Raw genomic sequence first — 26,798 nt, 5'->3', positions numbered from 1 at the left:
GCATGTGGAATCAGTGAAGGCTGAGAAAGAGTTTTCTATCATTCTATGTAAAGCGATGAGTCAAAGTCACTGGTGACAAAGTTGAAGGACATTTTTCCATTGAGCCTTCATTTTCCTTAAGTTTTAGGATAGAAATCACCATACTTAAAGAACAGTACTTCATCAAAAATACCCAACTTTGTGTGGCAACTCTCAAGTGGCAGAAAGGAAAATGGAAAGACTACTGTCTGAAGTTATACAGACTTTGAATGAAATTCCAATTTGACTATTTGCTAACTATGTAATATTGGGCAACTCTTTAACTTCTATGAGCTTCAATTTCTTCATAACAGTAATCACAGTAGCTAAGTGATCTAAGGGCTTTCCATGCACTATGTAATTGAATCCTCACAACCACCCTATGAAGTAGGTATTATTTTCTCTGTTTAACAAGAAAGTGAAGCAAGAGAGGCTTAGCAACTTAACCAAGGCCAAGTGACTAGTGAGTGGCAGATAATAATACTTACCTTAAGGATTCAATGGGCTAATGTATGATTAATGGTCTAGTATAGGAGCAGGCACATAATAGTTGATTAAAAAGTGGAAGCAACCATTATTATTAGTCCCAACTAAGGAGAAGAACCTTACCCTAATCTCCTAGTCTTTCTTCAGAGTAAGAAAACTCCTTATTGGCTTTTCTTCTCAAGAATGCTTTGAAGGTTTTCTCTTTTCTTTTTCTTTTTTCTGCTTTTCTTTCTCTTTTCTTCCTCTCTCTCCTTCTGCTTCCTCCTCTTCTTCTTCCTCCAATATAACCCTCACAGTTTTCTTTCTCAACTTTTGCTGCAATGCTTTTGTCTATGTCAAACAACCTGACAGAGGACTGAATAGCTTTTGAAGCCCATAGACTTGGCGATGTTCTGAGATTCCTTTTGGTATCAATTGCTGGACAAACATTCTGTCCTATACTAGAGATTCAGTGATCCTGGACGAGGAAGAAGTTGCTGCTCTTGTCAGCCCTACTGTAAGAGTGAGTAAGCCTCAGTAAAAGAAACTGGATCCAGAAAAGGGGGAAGGAAAGATACAACTGTGGTTGGTAACAGGAAACAAACATTTGTATAGTTAAAGGTCTATTGACTACTAAGAAATTCTTATACGTGCATTGTTTCATAATGGGAAAGTATTTCTTTTTAAAAAGTGAGGAAATAGACGCTTAGCACTTGTTACAGGCAGAAGGAAGCAGGACAGCATGGTCCAAACAGAAGGCATTCCTGAATAAAAAAGTGATGAGGTCAGTGAACCCCTATCGAAAGGAGGCTGGTTCTGTGAGTGTAAGAGAATGGCTTTGGATCAAGGAAAGGCATATTCACTGAGTACCTAAGCCATGTTACAACCTGTGCCAAGCCCTTTACCCAGAGTAGCTCAATTAACCACCTCTAATCCTAACTAGACAGGTAGGTCAGTAGGTATTCATTATTTCTAATTTTACATATGAGAAAACTAGGCCAAAGAGGTGTAGTGTCTTAGCTGAATGTCACGGAGTTGATATGGGTTGGTACTAGAATTGGTACTCAGATCTTTTAATTGCCAAAATCTATGTTTTTTTAAAGATATCATTCTTTTGGAAAAAGCTCCAGTCATATGTCTTTTATGATAAGACACTGAAAGGAATTAGATATACCCTGGAAACACAACAAACTGTACTGAGAATATTCAAAAAGGGGTCCATTTTTACCTTTGGGAGGCAAAGCATTTCTACTTTATATGATTCTAATGTGTCCATTTTCAACAGATGCAAAAGGTGTGGCAATATAGTTGCTGGTACAGATGAAAATAGGAGAGTTTAAGTTTACTGTCTTAAATAGGTGCTTTCTGTAGTTTCTATACACTTATGACCTCAAACTCTAAAAATCAAATGTACAATTAAAACTAAGCATTTTTAACAGAGGCCTACAGTGCATACAGAACTGAGTCCCAGAATATTTTGAGTTCAAGTAAAAACAATTTAAAAGAACTTTTTCTACTTTTTAAAATAAGTTTTACTTTTTAAAAAGTAATATGTTTTAATTTTTTTAAATTGGAGTACAGTTGCTTTACAATGTTGTGTTAGTTTCTGCTGTAGAAAATACCTAGGAATAAACCTACCTAAGGAGACAAAAGACCTGTATGCAGAAAACTATCAGAAAACTATAAGACACTGATGAAAGAAATTAAAGATGATACAAACAGATGGAGAGATATACCATGTTCTTGGATTGGAAGAATCAACACTGTGAAAATGACTATACTACCCAAAGCAATCTACAGATTCAATGCAATCCCTATCAAACTACCAATGGCATTTTTCACAGAACTAGAACAAAAAAATTTCACAATTTGTATGGAAACACAAAAGACCCTGAATGGCCAAAGCAATCTTGAGAAGGAAAAATGGAGCTGGAGGAATCAGGCTCCCTGACTTCAGACTATACTACAAAGCTACAGTAATCAAGACAGTATGGTACTGGCACAAAAACAGAAATACAGATCAATGGAACAGGATAGAAAGCCCAGAGATAAACCCATGCACCTACGGTCACCTTATCTTTGATAAAGGAGGCAAGAATATACAATGGAGAAAAGACAGCCTCTTCAATAAGTGGTGCTGGGAAAACTGGACAGCTACATGTAAAAGAATGAAATTAGAACACTCCCTAACACCATACACAAAATAAACTAATACACTTTTAATGGCTGTTCCTACATACACACACTCACTTAAAGAAGCTTTACAAAATTCTGTAAAATCTGTTTCTAGGTACTCCAAAAGAAGTATGAGAATCACAGGCAATTTTTGAGGCCAAACATAGAGTTGGCTGTTGATTTGGGAAAGTAAGACCAGACAGGCAAAAAAGAAGAGGACAAAGGAACGGAGGACACAGAGAGACATCTCTCAAGAAGAACCATGCAAAGTGTCCAGCCTGTAGTTAGTATTCAGTCAGTTTGTGGCGAACTAACAGAGGATTCTTATCTGTTGTATCGTATCCTCATTCCCTGGCTACATAAAGGTCTCAGAGAGTTGAGAATTTCATTGATGAAGCTGTCAGAAGTGGCAAATATTAGGGTTTATGGTAGTTCTAATGCTCATTTCTAACTACTAACCACATTTTTTTTTTTTTTTTCGGTACGCGGGCCTCTCAGTGTTGTGGCCTCTCCCGTTGCGAAGCACAGGCTCTGCACGCGCAGGTTCAGCGGCCATGGCTCACGAGCCCAGCCGCTCTGCGACATGTGGGATCTTCCCAGACCGGGGCACGAACCCATGTCCCCTGCATCGGCAGGCGGACTCTCAACCACTGCGCCACCAGGGAAGCCCCTAACCACATTTTTTTGTACTGTAATTGAATAGAACAATCATTACTGTAGAACTCTGATTCTTAGGATGCAGTGCCCCCAAATTTCCTACAATAAAATATTTACTGCTCTTTACCAGGATATTTTTCCAAAATTCAGTGCCGGTGACATACTGATTTAAGCATCCTTTGATGCAACACACTAAACTCCCTGATGTAACTTTTAGCAATTTTCAATATGCTATAACTTTTCAATATTCTATCTATAGTGTATTCCCTTTGCCTACTGACACTGCAATTTCATCTAAAAGAAATTCATCAAGCTGGTCAGGCATGATCTGTAGTCAAAGGCATGTTGCTTATTTCTCTTGATGTCAATATGATAGCTACCTGGCTTTTTGCACCCCTATTACCCACTTCACAAATTCATACAGATATGAAGGTTCAAAAGAACAAAATAACTAACATCATTCTTTCCTCCAAAGAGATAAAAGTTATATTGCAGAGACAAATATGGAAAAGGATACTCACCATAAGTGCAAATCATTTTACTAGCTTCTCTGAAGAGAAGAATTCCATTAGGAGATGATACATCAAAGTTCAAACGCTGGGATCTAAGAAATACAGCAAAAATTTAGACTATATGTGCAGATAAAAAAAACAAATATAGGTTTAAAATACCCAGAATTTTCATTTATTAGAAGTAGCAACAGTACAATTATCCCTTTTTTAAAGTGTCATTCCATTAAACAAGTATTGATAAAATGTGTGTGCTAATTCTCTCACTATAAAGATACTAGAACGATAAAATTATTTTCATTTATTTGCTGATTCAAAGAATTCACTTTTTATCTGTCAAAACAATATCCTGACATCCTATATCACTGACCTCTTACACCCCTCTCCTTTCATGCAAAGTGGTTGACAGATAATAATAAAGGAAACCCCAAGTATGTATAAGTTTATATAGTTACTTGGATAGAGATTTACACTTGAGATCTCCTGTAGTGCCTAATACACATCTTTAAAACAAATTATAAAATAACAGGAAATCTAAGTACCTTTAATATTGCTCATATGCATAATGAATCACTTGATACTTCAAGCATATTTCAAATACATTAAATTACATACAGACTATAGTTTCCATTGAACATAGCTCAAGTAAAGAGAAACAAATCCCAGAAGTTCTAAATAAGAACAGTTCTACTTTCCTAGTTCCTAACAGGTTGGGGAACAGTCTGAAAAGTGTAAAGGACTGACATGCCATCCTGACATAATATTTGCTTTTTTAACATCACTTTGGCTTTAGTTGGCTCCAATATACCTTTTTGCTCTGCTTTTAAGAAATAATGGTATATTTTTAAAAGGATCAGCAAAAATATGAAATAGGTCATAGCAAAGAAACACCAAAAAGCAAAGATATTTGCCAAGGAACAGAATAAACTGCTCGGAATAGAATAAATTGCTGCTTCTCTATGCTTTTTCAAAATGCTTCGGAATTAAGTGCAATTATAACTTATTAGAAATACTACTGGAAACATTTGATTGTTGGCATAGAATTCCGATTAAAGAAATGTATATACATAATACACATTAGGTTCCAGAGAAATATAGACAAGATAACATTTTCTGGGATTACAAATTTTTACCAGGTAGTTCTTTGGACAACTGTGCTAGATATGAATTATCCACCTATGGCAGATATAAAATACTTTACAATATACAACGTAATGATTTTTTCCTTTAGCATTAAATGTTATATCAGTAATATGAACTATTAATTACCTAGCTGAAAAAACTGTAATTTAATAAAAACTAAATTTCTAATATAAAGTATATAGCCACCCTTCGTTTAGTATTTAAGGCACCTAGAGAACAGTTTTAAAAAAACTAACAGCTTTCAAAAGAATACTCACATTTATTTATTTGCCAGGTCTTTTCCCACCTCTTGTTTTAAAAATTTTAAATTATTGCTGTGAAAAACTCAGCACCATAGATCAAATTAGAGTTGCAACCCATACTCCTTCCCTGTCTGGATATCTCCCTTCCAACACGCAATTTACAAAGAGGAACTGATGAAACAGTATGGCTAAGTGACAGGTAATTTGGTGCTAAGCCATATTCATAATGACATATCTTAAAGAGGTAAAACTAATTATCTTATTGCAGTTTTTCTCTTTTAGCTACACCTCTGTTAATATTTATATACAAAGAACCTGAACCTCTGCTTGTCTATGCAAATTATAAGGTCACCTAGGCAATTTCTGAGAAGTGTGGTAGTTGCTATTTAAATAAAAATTGTGAGTGCATAAATCATCCACATATGTGCATCTTGGCACAGAGGAAGAAGGATAACTTAGAAGTCAAGGCAGGAACAATCCCCAGGGCTTGAGACAAACTATGTGTCCACGAATTGCTCTGGGACTCAGTTCCCTTATCCATAAAATAAAGCATCTCAACTCAGAGACCTCTAAACTCCTTTCCTCCTCTACAGAACTGCAGTTAAGCAATGAGACAGTTAAAACTGCCCTGGGACTTTCCTGGTGGCACAGTGGTTAAGAATCCGCCTGCCAATGCAGGGGACACGCGTTCGAGCCCTGGTCCAGGAAGATCCCACATGCTGCGGAGCAACTAAGCCCGTGTGCCACAACTACTGAGCCTGCGATCTAGAGCCCGCAAGCCACAACTACTGAAGCCCACATACCTAGAGCCCGTGGTCTGCAACAACAGAAGCTACCGCAATGAGAAGCCCGTGCACCGCACTGAAGGGTAGCCCCCACTCGCTGCAACTAGAGAAAGCCTGCGCGCAGCAACGAAGACCCAACACAGCCAAAAATAAATAAATTTATAAACAAAACAAAACAAAAACCTACCTTCCTCCATCTTGTGCTTTTGAATCTTTTAAATAATGGTGGCTGTAGTGTTCCAATTTTTTTCCCAGTTCCCATAGTCCCCGTATACACCTAAGTATACTAAATTCTTTCTCGCCCAAAGTCTCAACCTTATATCTCTAATTCTACTGCCTTCAACTGATCATCTTAAGCTTTGGTTCCCGGGTTCTTGCTAAGTCTTAAATATACAGGCACGAGGCAGGAAAGTCTGACCTCTGAAGAGTGCTACCAAATAGTAAATGACCTTTTCACTTGCCTATGCTACCTCTTACCTGTTTTGCATCAGTTCTGCCATAAGTTTTAAGATGGGAGTTGTACACGCTGGCTCTCCATACCACTGCTCAACAGCCCTCTGAAGGATGGGAATATAGGTTGGGTACCTTTTATAAAGCCTGTTAAAGAATTTAAGGGTCAAAAGAAATATTGTTTCTGAAAATTGGTGCCACTTAAAAAGAAAACAAAGGAATCCACATTTGTTCTATGTTTAGCATACTTATGAAGTATCATGTAACATAGTTAAAGAATTATGCTTAATATTGCAGGAAAGGAAAATAAGTTTAGTTAATGAGGGGTAAAAAATGTGAACTGCTATTATCAGAGTTTGTTGGGCATCAAACTACTTAAGAAAAAAATGTTGTTTATTATGTAACTTTTAAAATACATAAAAGTAGAGGGAAAGAGTAAAGCCTATGCATTTATCTCCCAGCTTAGAAATTATCTACATTCTTTTATTTTAAGTTGTTGACTTAACTCTGCTTAGTTCCACTATAGCCCCAAGGAACGCTAGGGATGACAGCTTGAAGAAAAGCTTTGGGTAATTTTTAATCTCAACTCAAGGTCAGTTTGCTAAAAGGTAGTCCCTTGTACGCTCAAGGAGAAATTCTCAAACACCCTCATCAATACTAAGGAGTGCATGTCTCTGTTAAGTCAATGGCTGAGACCACCAGAACCTGGAAAACTCTGACTCAGCTCCACTGACCCTTTAACCCGTAACTGGCCTCCTCCTAACAAATGGACACAGAAATATAAAATTAAGGCCTAAAACTGCAGCAGAAAAACCCCTTCCTATACCACTACCTTCATTTCCTTTTTCTTTTCCTAATCCCTAAATCTGTCTCTTTCTGATGTTTTTCAATGTACTTGTCTTTTTGTTTCAGATGGAAGTGCTGAACGGAATCACCTCATGTTGTTCCTTTCCTGTGTGGTATGGGTAGTGACCTCCATGGTGAGAAAAGATCACAATTTTCTTCCCTGCTCTTAGAATAAATTTCAAGTTCCTTAGCATGGCAAACAAGGTCCTTAATATCTGGTCCCTGCCTACCTCCAGTCTCGTCTCTTAGTGCTCCTGCCCTTATCTATGGTTTGGCCATTCTTAATTCTCTGCAAACCCACTGATGCCGACTCTCTCTTGTCTCTATTCCTCTAAATGCTGCTTTGTCTGCCTAACACATTCCAAACTGTATTTCAACATCTAGCTCAAGTTTTACTTCCCCTGGAACGATGAAATTTTCCCTTTTTTGTCAAAAGGAATCAATCTCCTCCTCATCTAAGTTCAATGAGCACTTTGACCACGTCTCTCTTATAACAAACTGTATTACGGTTCGTTGCTTGTGTTACCCATCTGCCCCATTAGATAGTGAGTTTCTCAAGGGCAAAGACCTGTGCTTCCCTACTATGACCTTGTTAATTCCTATTTGTCCCTCATATTTCAATATACATGTCAATTATTCCAAGAAGCCTCCGTGACACCTCCCCTAATCCCCCATGACTAAGTGTGTCTCCTATGTAAGGCTCTGGTACCCTGTGTTAGTGCTATCATAGCACCTTATCTCTCCTATTATATGCTTTTTGAGAGCACAGCATAGGTACTTATTGTATGCATGGACCTGGCACAAAATAGATTTCAATAAACATTTGTTGTGGTAAACCTGCCAACCTAAAAATGAGGTGTAGCATACTTAATTAGACCTACCTATTTGATTCTTTTAAGCTGTGCATTTCACTTTGAAGCTTCAGGAAATAATTCACATAACATTTAGTGAAAATAAGCCCTTAAATACCTTAAGAGTGTCAGGCTCCCTAAAAGTGCAAAAAGCAATACTTTTGTCCCCCTAGATATACATGTTAAGGCTGTATTTGAATATATACGAACCATTTACTTAAGTATTTATTGAAGGCCTATTCTATAAATGTCTTCTCACTGTTACAGACTCTCTGGAGCCATCAGTGAATCAAACATTAAAAAAATCCCTGCCCTCGTGGAATTTATATTCTAATAAGACAGAAAATAAAATAGATATATGATCCTTTAGAAAGTGCTACAAAGGAAATAAGGCAGAGAGAGGAGATGAGAAGTGAGTGTATATGTGTGAATGAGGTTTCAGTTGGATGAAAATGAAAAATATAAAATCAATAAACTTGATTATTAACTCTATTTTGTCAGATAACTTACTGTTTTATTTTCTTCTATGGACTAGAAAATCTGTTATTTTTGATAGATGGTAGATACTCTGTGCTATGTACTGTGCCAGGGATCCAGTGGTAAGTAAGACATGGCTTTTGTTCTTGGTGAATTCATGCTTGAGCCTGGGTGGTGCACACATAATAGTAATGCTCTGAGTACCAAAATTCTGAGAAAATACTCCACCCAGAGATCTGAGTACAAACTCAGCGATCACGAGTGGGAAAGCATCTGGAAGACTCATCAGGAGACTGAAAAGACCCAAATCTCAGAATCTAAGGATATCATAAGCACACAGATGCCCCTTTGCAAGGCATTCTAAAGACATCAGGACCATCATACTTTTCAGAGCACACTGTATTCACTATGGGATAAGGCCCGGGATATGAGGGGATGCTCCCTTTTCTGTGTGGAATGAGAGTGGTGCCAACTCTAATATGCTTCTGACAGAGGTGACTGCCACAGAGAAAATGAGTGATTACTGGAAAGCAGAGTAAAGGTCTACCAAGCAGGGAGGTTAAAAGGGTTTCAGAGTGAGAGCGCCAGACTCAGATTACACGGTGAGAATCAGAACCTACTCTAGGAGTTTAATTTTCCAGTGGCCTTGTGAGAACTATGTATACATGGATAGGAGGAAGACAGTGGGAGACCTTAGGCAGAAGTGGCACAGATCTAACTGCTTTCACCTAGATCTCCCCAATGGATTCCTAAGGTCAACACCAGATAAATAAAAAATAAAAAAATTAATGATATGCTATTGCCTTATAAGATGCTAAATATGAGAAACTGAAAAGAATGAGGTTTGTTTCTTGATGACATCCATCCATCCATCCATCCACCCAATAGTTACTTGGGCTGGACCCCAAGAAAGCATAAATGAGTAAAAAAGTAATTCTTTTCCTCTGAGATTTCACAGTAGAGAAAGCATTCTAATATACTAGAAGGCAAAAAAAAGAGGTTTTTGTTAAAAATTTTAGGAGGTAAGAGTGTGAGCATGTGGTTCCAGAACAGAAATAGCCTGCTAGTTCAGAGCTTAATTGAAAGGTATTCCTTGAACGTGAAACATCTATACCTTTGTTCATGGAGGCAAACGCTGCTGGGAAGCCGTCTCTCTTTCGGTCTGGCAAATGCCTATCCATCTTTCAACACCTAGCTCAACTTTTACTTCCCTGGGAAGCCTACTTTTTGCCCCAAATACCAATCTCTTCCTCTTAAATGTTCATATGGTCCTTTGCATGCATCTTTGTTACAATACATTGATGGTTTATTAGTTATTTGTTATGGCCACTAGATTATGAGCTTCTAAGGAACGATCCATTTTATTCATTCTTATAAAAAGCAATCATTTTATTCATTTCTCATGCCTGGCACAATGCACTCAACATATGCTTGTTGAACAGCAATTTTTCAGGTTTACTTTCTTCCCTATTTCAGTTTGTCTAACACACTGCTGACTATTCTCTTCTTGAAATACAATTCTCGTTCTGTTAGTCAGTCAAAATCATCAATTGCTTTATACCATCTATGGAATAAGGGTCTCAGTTCCTTAGCCTGATATTCAAGGGTCCCAGACAATCTGCGTGTCCAACCATAAAATAAGTGTATCTTTAACAAAATATCTTCTCTACTACTCTCCTTCCTAAACCTGTGCTTAGACCAACTGAAAACCTCTTACTTCACAGTTCCAACAGTTCAATCCTACTTATGTGATATGACCCAAAGAAATACCTTCACCTTTACAGAGCCTTTCCTGATGCGCCAGCTAAATGCAATCACTTTATTTCTATCTTTGTTATGGCACTTATCACCTTCTGTATTTTATTACAGTTGTTTAGGTAGATACCTAACTGACTCTATTAAACTGTAACATCATTTTGGGGTGGGATTTGAGGGTAAGAAATCTACATCCCTCATGAATCCTCGGACAGTCCTTAGCCAAATCTGCTGAATAAGTGAGCAAATCGGATTCCTTTGTCTCATTCCATATTAGGGAAAGGAACTAACAACAGTGGAGGGGTATATTTACTTTGTGCCAGACACTGTACTAGGCCCTTTATATATGTCAGTTCACTCACTTCTTACAACATACCTGTGATACAAGTATTATTAGCCCTGTTTCATGGAGGAGAAAACTGTGATTCTGAGACATTAAGTAATTTACCCAAAACCCCACAGGTTGTTAAGTGGTGAACCCAGGACTGGAACCTAAGACTGTCCTATTCCAAAGTTCTTTTTTTTCCCTACAAATCTCATTGTCTTGCCTTGTCTTTGTAAAATGTGTTTATTCATATTAAACAACAGCACTGACTGCGTGACTGAAAAACAGTGTACTCAAAGATCAGGATTATGACAATTAAAAGAATGAGTGTGAGGAAATAGCATCCTACACATTCTTTTATTTTTTTCAATTTCCCGCTGGGTTTTTGATACTTAAGTTTAAGTATGATCTGGAAAAAGCTTAAACAAGGGGACTAAATACAGTGCAAGGTAAGGTGCTTTTATATTGTTGCATTCTCACTACAGGGGCAAAGAAATAGCAGTGATTCTTCTTCTGTTCTCCAGTAGTGGGACAATTTATCAACATGGTTGCTGTGTAGTTTCAGGCAATTTAGGTTTGGAAGGACAGAGTGATAAGTAATGTAGTCCGTGTACCAGTTAATGCAGTCAGTGTTTATAGAAATGTTTTTAAATTAAATAGCTAACCACTAAAATAGCATTTTATCAAATAATCACGATAAATAAAATGCATTTTGACTTTAAGATGACATGTGCTCTTATAGGATGTTTCTTCTGTATGCTAAGGACTATACAGCAAATTAAAGCACACACATTTATGTGGATAAAAGGCAAATAAACTTTCTCCAGCAGTAATATTAGAATCATCACTGACGGTTTGACATATCAATATTTTAGGAAGAATAAATGACTTTCATATCCATGTTTTTTTTTAAATCATATACTTGCTCATTTTTACATTACTAGAATACTTTGGAAAGAATCTGTACTCTGTCACCTGAAACTGCTTAAAGTATTTCGAAATATTTTAATAAAGCTCTTTGAATTATCAAACAATATAACTTTTAAACAAATTTTACTATTATTATAAATATTTGCTCTTTTATCCCTTGCTCAAAGGAAAACTATAAATCTTGCCTCAACTGAATGAACACCATTTATCATATTCATTTTGTTGTCAATACAATTATGAAAAGCCTTTGGCCTTTTCCCAAGGAAGCTGATTTGCTACTAAAACTCAATTATTATAAGCAAGGCCGGTACCAAGCCATCCCGTTTGGCAATCTAACATAACTTCCTGCATAACTGACACTTGGCCCTCCGTCCCTGACCCTAATAACATCAACGTCTACAGTCAGATGGAGGAGACAGCGGTTTCTAGTCCAAAACAAAAGTTAAGTCCCAAGGTTTTCCGTTTGCTATTTTCTGCCATCTGCTGGACAAAAGTTTCATTTCAGATAGGTGCCCAAAAGAAGGAGCAAAGTGAGGAAATGGAAAACAGACTTAATTAAAAACTTAAATTACAATATGTTCTATAAATTTTAGGCAGTATCAATTACGACAGATATTTCTATTCTTTGATGCTAAGGGGAAAGTTCTTATCTGAACTCTTAGTTAAGATTGTTGCTGAGGAAAACGTGAAGCATTAATTGCTGGACCTCCTAGAGTTGTAGGTTGGCTTCAAGATCACCATCAATTTTAAAGCGCTAAAATTAGGTTTTTACAATATTTCAAATAAATGAAAGTTTTTGCTTTGCGAGCTTATATTTATGTTTAGAGAAATGAAAGGGTCATATGTAATTCCAGTTTATTCTGCACAGTTAAAAGAGTTGTATGACTTTGCAGGTTAAAATCTACAATCTCTGTACATGTACTTTGTATGCTGATATAAAGACATACATGATTTCTAAATGGCATGGAAAATTCTTATCTCTAACCCTTCTATGGGCACATAAATCTGATGAGGTAGGTTTTAATAGTAAGTAAAAATGTAAGTAAGTATTCAAAATTAATGCTAAACGATTTCTTTAATGTGTAGCGTTCTCCCTGAAACATGCCCAGATCCTGTTCGTTATGTTTTCGGCCATAACTGTGTCATCAGTACTTGAAGACTGCCTTTAAGAAGTTTCTTTTGTAATTTAATTTATGAGGGAAGTTTCTTTTGTAATTCAATTCATGAGGGAAGTTCTTATTTATGATAAAAAGGGTCTGAAAAGAGCAACTGACAAATAATGTAACTTAAAAAATAACTTTAAGGTTACAGAATTTTCTTACGTGCTCTGATGGTTTCATGTATAAAGGCATGAAAACATGTTACACTTACATGACTTGCATAAACTATCACTTTCTGTTAGGATCAAAGAGGATTCGTACAATATTGCTAAAACAATATGAATAGTAACCATTTACGACTACCTATTATGTTCTAGACATTATACAAAGTGCGTTACCTATTTCAGTGGTTACAATAGGCCATGACACTGGATGTCTCCTTTTATAGATGAGGAAACTCAGAGAGGTGAAAAGACTTGCCAAAGTTTACACAGCAAATGGAGAGTTAGGAATTCAAGCTAGGTCTGCCTAACACCAAATCTTTTTACTATTAATGATGAGGCATTTCTGTGGGGGGATGTTTGTTTCCTTGCTTATTTATTTTGCTGTCTGTACTAAGCCTTGGCAAAGGTAAGTTCAAATTTTATATCAAATGAAAATCCTAACGATTTATTTCCCCCTTTTCATGTCCATTAATATTTTCATGATGATGAAAAACTACAGCATGATAAACTGAGCCTCAAAGAGATAAAGTGACCTCAGCTCTGCTGTTTGAGATGGAGTGGGAATCCAAATCTCCTCGAAAATGACAAATGGTAGGATCCATTGATCTTGAGTTAGAGACGTCAGCCCAATTACCCCTGCAACCCCAACATAAACAATCATTTGGGGATGTGATTTTTTAAGGTGTCGATATTTAATGGCACCAAAAAAGTGACCTCTCTGAGCTGGGTCTCCAAATGCTGTGCTCAGTTATCTGTACTGCTGCCACTGTGCTGTAATTTTTAGCTGATTACACATTAGTTCATTTAGCTTTGTTTCCTCTTCCCCACTGTGCCATACTATTAAACGAAAGCCAGGGGCCTGGCATCCCTCTGTGCACAGAGCTGGTATTGTCACAGTGTAATAAGGATACATCCAGTCAAACAGCATGGTGTAGCTGGTCTTTGTGTTCAGTGCAAAGGCAATCCCTCGAAGATCTCTTGCCAGCCCGATCAACAGACGCTGTCAGTGGGAAAGAGACACAGTAATTGATTTTCACGTTAGCACAGAGCAGATGGAGTAATAATCAGGCAATAATGACCACATATCTGATTTTGATTCATTAGCTAAAATGTCTCGCTCAGATCTCTTTCTATAGAAAGTCATAGACTTTTTAAGCAAACAGACCATCAAATCTGCTGACCAACTCTGCTTCTTATAAATTGAGCTGAGTCATAATTCCAGTAGCTTAGAAACATTTAGATTCCTAACATACTTTGTTTCTGAATAACGCCAAATTAGAAAAAAAGAAGAGTATTGATAATTCCACGAAACAGAAATGTACAGGGTATAGACATTATTTAATAACAACAAATCTTAACCACATTGGCTTGCAAGAGATCAGTCCTACTATACAATTTGGAGTCTAACCTGAAAGCACACTGGCATTTAAAGATCCCTAAGGAATATCTTTAGTAACTTAGGACAAAATGAAACTGGCCAGATGACCTATTGGTACTGTGGCATACCCAGAATGGCATTCACATTCCCCAAGCAAGGAGAAGATATAAGGAAAAGAGCTCTTCTACACTCAGTATCAGAAGACTTGAATTTAAACCCAGCTTTACTTCTTAACTGTAAGACTTAAGGCAAGGCAAATTATCAGTCTCAGTTTTCTCATCTCTGAAAGGGGCTAATGATGCCTCTCTCACAGAGGCACTGTCAGGAATAAATTTAATAAATTTATATAAAAGTGCCTAACAAGAGCCTGATACATACATAAGTGTTCCATAAATACTTAGTTTTAGAGAAAACAAAACAAAACAAAATGAAAACTTGACTCTTAAATAGAAGAGATCTGACTCGTACTCTGGACCCTTAATTAAGCTGTCCTTAGGAAGATGCTTGGGAAGTGAAAAAGAAAACCCGTGAACAGATGCTAGAATGTCAGAACAAAGAGTACAAATAAACATAATTGCAGAACAAGGGGGTGGGATAATTGAGATATGCAACTGTGATTTCTGAAGATACTGTTTTCAGTGGAAATATTCTGCCAGAAAATGGTCTCTGAACTATTTCATCAGATTTTCTTTTCCGCACACTTTGGTAATAAATGAAAGTCTCTTTAGGAAGGCGTTTAAATTATCATTAAGGACTTGGAAGTGAATGCTGACCCTCATCTTAATGACTACAAAAATTTCAAAGTAGGAAACAGTTTATGTCACAAGTATCTGTAATTTTTGATCCCCCTTCCCCAATGCCCCATACCTAAAAGGTGACTCAATATAACTGGAAGCTGTTTATAAGAATATTCAGCTTCTATACTGTGTAACAGCTTATAGAATGATGGTAATCTGAATTTCTGAATCTGTGAACCCTGAACTTTTGTTTCTGCTTCTTTAAATAACTTATTCTTTTTCCTTTCATAATCTCACCAGTCCTTGTTTTTCTATAATCGGCCAGTCTCTCTGTGTAGTTCTCTTCTGTGACTGCTATTTTTCTTTAAACCATTTTGCCTTTTATGTAACCTGTTTTCATCACCTGGAACCTATTCTCCTCTTTCTCAGCTTTCCACGTTTCTTGCAGCTTCCAGGACAGAATATGTCTTCTAAGAAGTCTTTGAACAATTCTATTCTGACTAATTCTCTTTGTAGTCTTTCTATTAAAGTGGCCTTTTTTGATGCTATTTTTGTTATGTACACTTACAAATTACAGGCTACTCTTCAAATAATCTTCAGTTTTCACATATACATAAGGTACTCATCACCATTCAACTCTAAATCGGTCAACAGGAGCAATAAGTTTTACTTTGTGTCTAGTGCAAAAGGCTCTTAAAATATTTTAGACTATCCTTATTACGCAAAAAGGTTAATATTTATTTCATCACAAATTTTTTTCTTAAGAGACACCAAGTTAACAGAAGGGCTCTAACTGACTCAAATCTATGAAATTATATCCATTTTAGAAAATGTTACTCCAAAGCAGAGGAAGCATATGACAATATAATAACTAAATATGTTTTCAAAAGATTCGACTGAACAGGAAAATGCAGTGTTAATGTGAGAAACAGATCTCTCATGCTCAAACAATCTTTTATCTCAAAGCAGCAAGAGTACTGTAATAATCTATACAGACACTCAAACAACACTAAGGAAGTACTTTCTTGACAGTCAAAAGATACCCAGTTCTGGAACGAGACCAGGAAAACTGTTAACAAGGAGCTCAACCAGGCTATCAAACAATCTCAGAGATCAAGGGATGATCTGAAATTTAGGGGAGGAAGAGCCACAATTTACCGTCTCACTTAAAACAGTACAAAGAGGTTTATTTAAAAAGTTGCCTTTCTCCTACAGTTAGTCAACACTTGACTGACCTGACAAATGAGAGGTCCTTATAAAGTGAGGCTGTCTGGGGGAGTGTGCAGGTCTGGCGTATCTAATCCTAAGGATTCCTTTTTTGGATAGTTCAAGGAGAAACTGCTCGGTGCTGCAGTCTCCTGCATGGTGAACGGCCGTCTGTGTGCCAAGTGTGAGACGGATGGGCTGGGAAACAGTTGAAATGCGGCTCCTTCCACCCTGACCTCCAAAACAGGGTTTCTAATGGAAAGTCTGACAGACCCTTTACTGTAGTGGCACTACTGGGGGCAGCTATAATATTATCCTCATAATTCTACTATATAATAACAACAAAGAAAAAGAAGGTGAAGGGTCATTGTGCTTTGTCTTTAGAATTAAGATGGCTGTCTTCATCCTTACAGCATACTCTTAATTCTGAAGACACATCTTAATAACCTCTAAATAGTTCCAACAAAAGAGCCGTGTCAGAGGAATGAGCAGGCCCCAAGGTGTTTCAACTGGAGTGTTTTCATCTGCCTTTATTGCTCTATCCCTCTCCAGAATTAAGGCAATAACCTGTGATAAATTATTCAGGAACTGCTACAGGGATCAAAGCAAAATCATTCTGTTAAAGTGCTGTTTGCAACATTTGGCACTTAGTGCGAAAACTTTTAATGTGCGCATGCTGAAAATCTAGGATTTTAAATAATTTAACATTGTGGAGTTTTTACGAAGGGACTAAAGATAGCAGGTTCCTATTTAACTGCTCCTCTTCCTCCTAGAAGTTTTCATTCATTTCCCTTAAAACTGATGACGTCATGGCCAAAGCAAAAATGATGCATGGGGAGTCAGAGTACTGGACTATATTTTACTATGGGTACAATCACAGGGGGGAAACACGTACTGTGAACTAACGCTTTAGAGCCAGCGTTTGTCAGAGCAATTTCTTTCCTTTTCCCTTTCCTTTGAAAAGAGAAACCCAAGACAAAAATTCAATGTTCTCTTCAATTTTATTAGGACTAAGTAAGAAAACAAAGCTATAAATTTAAGAGTTTTACAGCATTTCCTTCTCTCACAACCGTATTTCAATTTGGCAGTGTAGGTCCTTAATGCTTATGTTTATCCTGAAATCCGCATTTGAAAAATATCTATCAATAAATAGGCAGTTAGAAAATCCTGGTAAGGGTTGCAAATTAAATGAATTTGGCAGTCCTGCAGCATTTTCATAGAGATCTTTTAACGGCATCACCTCCTGTGGATTGGAATACTGAATACTTTATTGAAGAACAAAACAGAACTGTTTTTATCTCTAGTATTTGCAAAATGAAGTACCTGAAAGCACTTCTGCATGTATTATTTATTCATCATGATAGAAAAATAGGCTTAACCTAATAAATTACATTTAAAAGCATTTACTGCAAAAGTTTTGTTTATGATAAAGCAACAGATTTAGTTCTTTATCGGTAGCTTAAAGCACCAAGTTTTCTTTATACAAATTAGACAGATGGTGCTTACAGTAGAATTTACTAAAGGTCTGTCACAACAAATGCAGCCAAGCTGCATATTTAATCACTGCAGAATCTTGTCTACCTGCAGCTGCCAACTGCTAATCCAATTTCCCTGATAAATGTGGCAAGAGACACGATCAGCAATAAAGAGCATCTAACTCCATTTTCCTGCAGGGCGTCTTTTGATGAACATTTAGGACGGAAGCACGGAGTGCACTGTGTGGCCTTGGTTCGTGGCAGCTGCATGCATTCTGAGGCACAGTTCTCAGGTTACTCACTTAATTCTGCCACTATCATTACGTTGCTATTGATCTCAGTAGCTGTTGCCTACACAGCATTACTCTAGATGAAGCTGAATCAGGCAGTTATCATGCATCAAACTTGCTCAAAAGCCTGGAGATTTCCCCTTAATTACTTGTGATTTTATTTGCAAATACCGTTAAAGTGTAATCAAGCAGTCACTTTCCAGGGTCGTTAAGAACTTGCTGGTTTAGGGATATATCACAGGAACTCCATTAAAAATGACTCTAGGAAGATGGTTTCTATCAAACTAGACGGGATTACATCAAAACGGGTTTGGAGTATAATGAAATCTTCAAATGAGACAAATGTAATTTTTATAAAGATAGTGTTTTTCAACCTCATGGCTTCTTTCTGATATAAAGGGCAGCAATAACCACCTTAAAGTTGCAAAGATTTTTCTGGTCATTAAAAATATTTGGGAGACATCTAAAAAACATAGCTAACCTGAGTAGAAACTCTGGTGAAGAATTTCTGCAACACTATAAACACAAAGAAAATCTCTAAGATCCTTTTTTGGTTTTAAAAATTCTATGACTATTGCATGTTGATAAACATGCATTTCAAAAACTCTATGTCAAAATAGAAGGTACAGTATTTGGTTAATTATTTTTTAGTACAAGAATTACACTGAATAATCACCAAAGGCCATCATTCTTCTATTTGGCTTCTTACTGCTATTTTTTTTTTTTTTTTTGGTAGAGAGAAGAGGAGCCATGCAAAATGACTGTCAATATTTTCAACACATTTCAAATAACAATAAAACATGACTCAAGTATCACCAACAAAGGTGCCTACATTTTCGGTATATATTTATTAGTCTTTTAAGAATAATAACCAGTGTCAATCTATTTAACACAGCCCTGATACATCAGAATTTCAGAAGATGTTATTCCTATTTAGCAGATCTTGTGCTCCCCATCCCCCATATTAAAATATGGGGCTGTTTTGTCACAAACAGCTTGCTACACTTAAGGATTTTACTAATAAAACATAATGTTGTCTTAGATATTATGACTGTTGCCACAGCTGAACTGACTTGTCAAATCAATCCTAATATGGCTCCCACAGGCACATAAAAACCTTATTTAGCTATCAGTTACCCTAATCACTTTGTTCAGTTTAAGAATGCAATACTTCAAGACCAGCTCCTATTTATACATATATGCCTAGCCATTTAATAAAGTCTTGATTTATACAAATTCTTGTTTAAAAATATTTAGAGATGTAGTATTTTAGCATGTGTACATTTGTGCATTCCTCCATATAAATATGTTGAAACATAGAGTGTGGGGTAGATGAGGGAATAGGGACGTTTAAAGTGGTGTACCCACGAGAAATGTTCTTTTAAAAGATATTGCCACGAGAGACAAATGCATCATCTAATCATAAGCTCTCTGAAATCATTCGATAACCTCAAAGTCCATTTGTATAAGGAACTAGAAAAGTACTTGTATGAAAAGTACAACTCAAAGACACATGCAATTGGGAAATTAAGATTGATGAAGCACAAAGCACACACAAATATGCAGACCTTTTTCTGAATCTATACATCCTAGAATGAACAAAATCATCTTTCCTCATGTTCGGAAACAAACCCACCTTTACATCTTCTTGTTTAAAGTTGTTATTGAATATCTGTAACACTGTTTCAAAAGAGACTGTAAGAGGCAGCATGAAATTCTCAAATTCGTTCTCATCTTCGCCTATCAGAAAAACAAAAGGGTCATTGCGCTTTAAGATGCATGCTACTGTCCATTAGCCTCCACAGTGAGTGCTTCATTCAGGCTTAGAAATGTTCTTGAGAAGGGGTCAGCCTGCATTCACCTCCGTACCACATTTTGTGCTTTGGCTCATTGAATATTCTGGTGTTTTGCCTTCTCTTTTGCACCAAATGAAATAGCAAAATTACTTACCAGCCATTTTTTTTCCTGGCTCTTTATTGGATCAAATAGACTCATGCCCCAGGCTTCTCAGCCCTTCAGCTCTTAGGGCCCCCAGAGCTTCCCTAATGCCTCAAGGAAAGGCACTTTCAAAGCCTCAGAGAACTGGATCTTTTTTCCCTTTCTCTTTAGGTGCCAAGGCCCTAAAGGGCTCACAGACTCAGGTGCCCAGATAGCCCTAAGTTATTATTCTCTTTTATTTATGTTCTTTTTTATTAATTTGTTAAATGGATGTCAGGGAAACTTTTATCTCCAAACGGGATGGGGTCCCTCATGGGTCATTTGGATTTTAAGTACATTCTCCATTGAGTACACTTCCTTTTGCAATAAGCTTCTTTTTCTTTATATAAAAAAGGGAAAAGAGACATTTTCTATTGTTTTTTCACTTTGAAGGTAGAATCTTCATTTAACAAATGGATATGTTACACAATTGGTAATTTATCCTTTTCAAAAGGGGTTTCCTTCAAATGAGAAAGTTTTCTCATTCATCCTATGCCACAGGGAATTGTGAGTCCCACTTTACTGATGAAGAAACAGGCAGAGAAACGTTAAGCGACTGCTCAAGGTAGCATACTTAGTTGGAGGTGTAACTATACTGTCCAGACCTCCTGATTTCTATGCTAGCAGTTTTTAAGTAGAGAATTAGAGAGGAAATAAGATCTCAGAGCAGAGATCAGTGGTTCTCAAAGTTTGGTCCTTGACCTAGCGGCATCAGCATTACCTGGGAACATGTTAGATATAAAAACCCAGGTTTCATCCCAGATCCAGCAATTTTTGTTTTAAGAAGTCTTCCAGGTAACTCAGATGCATGCAAATGTTTGAGAAACACTGGCCTATATATTATTCTACAGATAAGGAGAGCGAGGTCCAAGGCCACATACACAGAAAATCAATGGCAGATTCAGGATCTTTTGACTCTTAAGGAGTGGCTGATCTGGCTGACCCTGATCTTTTGTGACTTCTCTTTTCCCTTTAACCTTACATACTTTGTTTCTGGAGTCCAACAGATTCAGGGACTCAGCTTTCTTCAGAAAGAGATGTCAAAAGGCCAATGAGTCTTTCCTAGTATGCTGTTCGACACAAGGATCAGGGTGCTAGGTGAAGGGGAAGGTAAACCAAATTATAGTGACCTCGTGGTGCAATGGTAGTACGTCTGACTCCAAGTTATAAGCCCTGCCCTGTCAACTAGCTATGCGACCAAGTTACTCCTCTTAGATACACCCTCTGTCAACTGGGGATAACATGAGACCTTTATAGGAGCCAGTTTTATTTTTCAAAGCCCAGGTCAAATGATAGCTTTCTTAATGTCTGAGCTAAGCTCCCCTTCAAGTACTAAGATCCTACTGCAAGTATTCCCCTTCCCCCTTTGGGTTCTCACAGCATTTTGTCTGATTCTTCCCCTTTGTCTGATCCTTTAGACAGCATGTATCAGTCTGCTGTGAATGGCAGATATTTTAGCAGATAGCTAATACTAACACTTAATAATACCACCTATATCATTCTACTACTACCACCATTTGATGAAGGTTACTGTGGAGATTAAATGAGATAAAATTTGTAACATGTATATGTAAATTATTAGATTTATCAGCCTACACTGATAGTATCTTTGGCTTTGCTTCTGGAGAACCAAGACTGCATCTTTTCATTTCTCTGTGAAGGAGAATGATGTAGGTTAAGCCCCTGCAATAAACAGACCCAGTGTCTGGCTCCATCATGTACTGTTTAACTTTGGATACTCAGCTGATCACTTTGTGTCTCAGTTTTCTCATCTATAAAATAAGGATAAATACTTATCTTTTGAGGATTATTGTGTATATTAAATGTATATACAGGAAAAATAGATGATGCACCTAGAACAGTGCCTGGTACATATTAGGGAAATACTGTATTTGAATGAAAAGTAGGTGTTCAATTAAAGGTAAATTTTAAAATTACCTTATTTTCTTAATACCTAATATAGAAAAATTACTAACTGAAGCAAACATCAAATCCTCAAATATATAATACATTATATTTTAAACCATGTAATCTTACTCTTCTAGTATGGAATTAATGAGAACAGTGATAATGATCACTGCAGGCAGGTAAGGGTGCTAGAGAGAGTGGATGCTTTTAAAGTTCTATGCTTGAATCCTGGTTCTGCTACTATTAGCTGTCTGCTTTTGGATAAAGTCTCTTCACTCATCTGTAATTAAGAGACATAATATTTACTTCATAAAGTCAGCTGTGAGGATTAAATGACAAAACACTTGTAAGCCCCCTTGCTCAGTGTCTGGCACTTAATAAATGATAGCCAGGAGCATTTTTGTTGTTTTGAGTTTAACATGAACTTAACAGAGGTGATTATGGTGGTCAAATAAAATGTGACCACGAGGTTGCCAGCCCAATACCCTTCCTCTGGGAGCAAGGTAAGGATATTTACTCAGAACAAAGATAAACTCAGAACCTGAACATTTAAACCCTTCCTTAGTATACTGAGCTACAGATCAAAAAAACTTCCTGATTCCATCTCTTTCCTCAATCAAATTTTGAGGCAAATAGGGACATCAGGAGCACAAGAGAAAGCCACCAAGATGTGAAATGTGAAGGGAGAAGTCAAGGAGCAAATACTAAAGAAAGCAAGGTGAGCGGCAATGCTACTTAAATGTCACTTCCTCAGAAAGGACTTCACTGACCACTCTAAAACAGTACCACAGTGTGTGCCCTCCCCCCTCACCTACTTTCCCACCCCATAAACACTTCACTGTTCTTATGGGACTTACTATGACTGGCTATTAATTTACATATTTATGCATTGTCTTTCCTACTAGAATGTAAGCTCCTTGGAGAAGGAACTTCGTCTGTCTTGATCATGACTGTATCCCCAGTGCCTAGAGGAGGGTCTGGTGGTCAAGTAATATTTGTGTAGTGACTGAATAACAGTAGTTATTTCTTGAGTACTTGTTATGTGCGGTCAATGAATGTGGTACTTAATTTACTTAACAAACACCTATGTAGCTCTTACTACCTTCAAAGCACTGTTGTAAGTCATTACCAGTCACAACAATCCTGTAAACTAGTATGATGATTTCCTTCATTTTACATGTGAACTGAGAGGTTGAAGGAGTTAAGTAGTTTGTCCAACATCCTCTGCCTGGTAAATGTCAGTGAACCAGGGTCTCCAATTAGTTCTGCTTTACCCCCCAACTTCATGTTCCTCCCCCCATGTCTCTGATGAGGTGGAAGGTGTCAGAGGTAGGGACGGAAGTCAGGGTCACAAAATCTCGACTTTGCAGTTGCATGAAGTCAGAAGAGGGTGAAGAACAATTAGCTTGGTTCTGGTGAGGAGAAAGGAATTCCTCAGCAATCACTTGAGTTTAAGGTAGGCAAACGAAGAGACACTGGTGCATTATTCCTATAGAAACGTTTATGTTTCAGTTAGCACTGTTCCTATTATTGCAATGTGATATGTTGTATCATCTAGGCTAGAAAACTGGTCATTTTTTTTTTACCTCATGCAACTTTATACAACATCTATTAAGGATTTTTTCCTCATTTGTATTACCCATGGAGGTATCACTTACTGTTTCTGATACGAAAAGAGAAAACATGTGCTCTTACGACTTTACATTCAAGTATGCAGTCATATATTATGTTTAGTATGCCAAATCTACATGTGATCTTTTTATGAATAATAATGGACGCTGCCAGTTTTTTTTTCTAACAAGACAAGGGCCCAGACACCAGTATAATTTGAGGGTGAAGTGCCAATTTATAGGCTACTATTTTCATTGGCATCAGAAAGTAAATACTAACGTAACATCCTAAGTTCTCAGTCATGCATAGATAAAAATAATATTCCTCAGTGTCGACTTAAAAAAATGCACAACATGAGAATTGCGAGTTATGTTTTATTTGGGGCAAAATGAGGCCTACAGTCTGGGAGACAGCATTTCAGATAGCTCTGAGAAACTGCCCTGAAGAGGTGGGGGAGAAGGTCAGTATACATGTGATTTGGGTGAAGGGGGAGTACATCCAATCAAGCGCATTTTTTTAAATGTTTGTTTATTTGGCTGCACCGAGTCTCCGTTGCGGCACGCGGGGTCTTTAGTTGGGCCATGCAGGCTCTTAGTTGCGGCATGTGGGATCTAGTTTCCTGACCAGGGATCAAACCCGGGCCCCCTGCATTGGGAACACAGAGTCTTAACCGCTGGACCACCAGGGAAGTCCCAAGTGCATATTTTTTGCAGAAGGTTTCTGCTAGTCTTGTGAAGGTTACTGCTAGTCACAAGGAGCAGACGTCACCACGAAGGATCTTAGTGCTTTTCTAGATATGAGGAGATACAAGAATTGGGCTCATAAAGTCGGCTCCTGAAAATATCTAACTATCTGAAGACCTGTTCTGCCAGTTTTTCCCAGAGCGTCTCATCTCTGCTCTCCACCCTGAACTCCTTTCAGGGACTGCTGAAAGTCAGCAGCTGCAGCAGCTCATGATTTGATCCTTGTAGAGGTAGATGGCAAGTGGCAAGGGCAAGTGCCAATCTGTAAGTGACATCAGCTTTTAGGGAAAACCCAAAGCTAAATCCCCTCTACTGGATTTCTGAGGATCTGATTCAACAGAAAAGTTACTCATTTTATGAATTTCAATTTTTTTTCCTTCAGAGAAGTCACATTAAAATACAAATAGTAACTATTTTAGTATGTTGGCTCTCAGATATTTTATTTGTAGGCCACTTCATTTGTTATTTTGTATAACTTAAAATCTAGATTGGTGGGAATGTATAATGGTGAAGCCAATATAATATGATGCAGCCACTGTGGAAAACAGTTTGGTAGTTAGTCAAAAAGTTAAACACAGAGTTGTCACATGACCCAGCAATTTTATTCCTAGGTATATGCCCAAGAGAACTGAAAGCATATGTCCATACAAAAACTTAGCATACGAACGCTCAGAGCACCATTATCATAATAGCCAAAAGGTGGAAACAACCCAACTGTTCATCAACTGATAAATGGATAAACAAAATGTGGTATATCCGTACAATGGAATATTAGTCAGCCAAAAAACGGAATGAAGTACTGATGCATGCTAAAATATGGATAAGCCTCAAAAACATTATGGTACATGAAAGAAGCCAGATACAAAGGTCACATATTGTATGATTCCACTCACACTAAATGTCTAGAATGGGCAAATCCATAGAGAAGATAGTAGATTAGTGGCTGCCAGGAGCTGGGGGTAGGGGTAATGAGCGACTACTTTAAGGTACAGGCTTTCTTTCTGGGGTGATGAACATATTATGGAATCAGATAATGGTGACGGTTGCACACCCTGTGAATATTCTAAATATCACTGAATTATACACTTTCACAGGATGAATTTTATGGTATGAGAGAGTCACCACCCCCACAAAACCACCACCACCAAAAATCTGGGTTTGCTTCCCACCTCCCCCCCTTAAATGTAAACAGTGCAATTTCTCATTTCTTCAAATTCAAATGCAAATTGCAGCTGGGTTACTGGGGGGTTTGGGGAGTGGCCAAGGAGAAGCAAGTAGTAATAAATGATGGTAGCCAACAGTTACTGAGGAATTATTGTATGATATATATTGTGTGAAATAGTTTGGTATTAGTGATAGGTAGTAGTAGGCTGAATAATGTAGTAGGCTGAATAACGTAGTAGGCCGAATAATGGCCCCCCAAAGATGTCTACATCCTAATCCTTGGAATCTGTGAGTATGCTAGGTTATATGACAAAGGAGAATTAAGGTTGCAATCAACTGACTTAAAAATAGAAGATTATTCTGGGTTATCAAGGTGGGTCCAATGTAATCTCAAGGTCTGTGAAAGTGTTAGAGAGAAGCAGAAGGGGAAACTCAGAGATGGCAGCATGAGAAGAATTTGACCAATCTTGGAAAAGGGGGCCATGAGCCAAGGAAAGCAGGTAAGCTCTAAGTTGCAAAAGGCAAGCGAACAGATTCTTCCTCAGAGCCTCCAGAAAGGAACACTGCCCTGCTAATACCTTGATTTTAGCCCAATGAGACCCATTTGGGACTTCTGACCTCCAGAATTACAAAATAATAAATTTGTAATACTTAAGCCATTAAGTTTGTGGTAATTTGTTAAAATAGTAATAGGAAACTAATACATCAATAAAGATCAGGTCTACTGCCATGAAGCTCTTAATGAGAATTAAGAGGAGAGGCAAACAAGGAGATACACAGACAGTGAGTGAAGAAAATACAGCTGACCCTCCATATCCATAAGTTCCACATCCTCAGATTCAACCTACCAGAGACCAGAAATATTTAGGAAAAAAAATTCTAGGAAGTTCCAAAAAGCAAAACTTGAATCTGCCATGGCTGGCAACTATTTACCTAGCATTTACATGGTATTAGGTATTATAATTAATCTAGAGATGACTGAAAGTATACGGGAGGGATGTGTGTAGGTTATTTGCAAAACTATGACATTTTACATAAGGACTTGAGCAAATGCAACTTTTGGTATGGGGAGGTGGGGTGTCCTGGAACTAAGCCCCTGTGTATACTGAGGGACAACTGTAACCCGTTTAAAACCAAGTACCAGTGGGTAATCTCGTAAGAGCCAGTGACTTCTGCAGGTCTAGGCCCATATCATCTGCTGTTCCCGAGCACTTTATTAGGATAGCACTTCTAAAGTTCTATTAGAGGGGCTTCCCTGGTGGTGCAGTGGTTAAGAATCCACCTGCTAATGCAGGGGACACGGGTTCGAGCCCTGGTCCGGGAAGATCCCACATGCCGTGGTGTGGCTGGGCCCGTG

General features: G+C 37.6%; 1 protein-coding gene across 1 annotated transcript in view; it reads right to left on the bottom strand.

Moving 5' to 3' along the window:
• Positions 1-26,798, bottom strand: part of RANBP17 (RAN binding protein 17) — a 316,096-nt gene that overhangs the window by 51,827 nt on the left and 237,471 nt on the right. Inside the window, exons 20-23 of the mRNA XM_082650901.1 lie at positions 19,675-19,778; positions 13,864-13,952; positions 6,472-6,579; positions 3,837-3,919 (exon numbers count right to left, since the gene is read on the bottom strand). Coding sequence (XP_082507027.1) covers positions 3,837-3,919; positions 6,472-6,579; positions 13,864-13,952; positions 19,675-19,778 — 384 coding nt within the window. The remainder of the gene's footprint in view (positions 1-3,836; positions 3,920-6,471; positions 6,580-13,863; positions 13,953-19,674; positions 19,779-26,798) is intronic.

The sequence above is a fragment of the Grampus griseus genome, assembly GCF_964374135.1.
Source record: "Grampus griseus genome assembly, chromosome: 3".
Taxonomy (NCBI): Eukaryota; Metazoa; Chordata; class Mammalia; order Artiodactyla; family Delphinidae; genus Grampus; species Grampus griseus.
The sequence above is the reverse complement of the archived record's forward strand: the minus strand, read 5'-3'. Positions and strand labels throughout refer to the sequence as shown.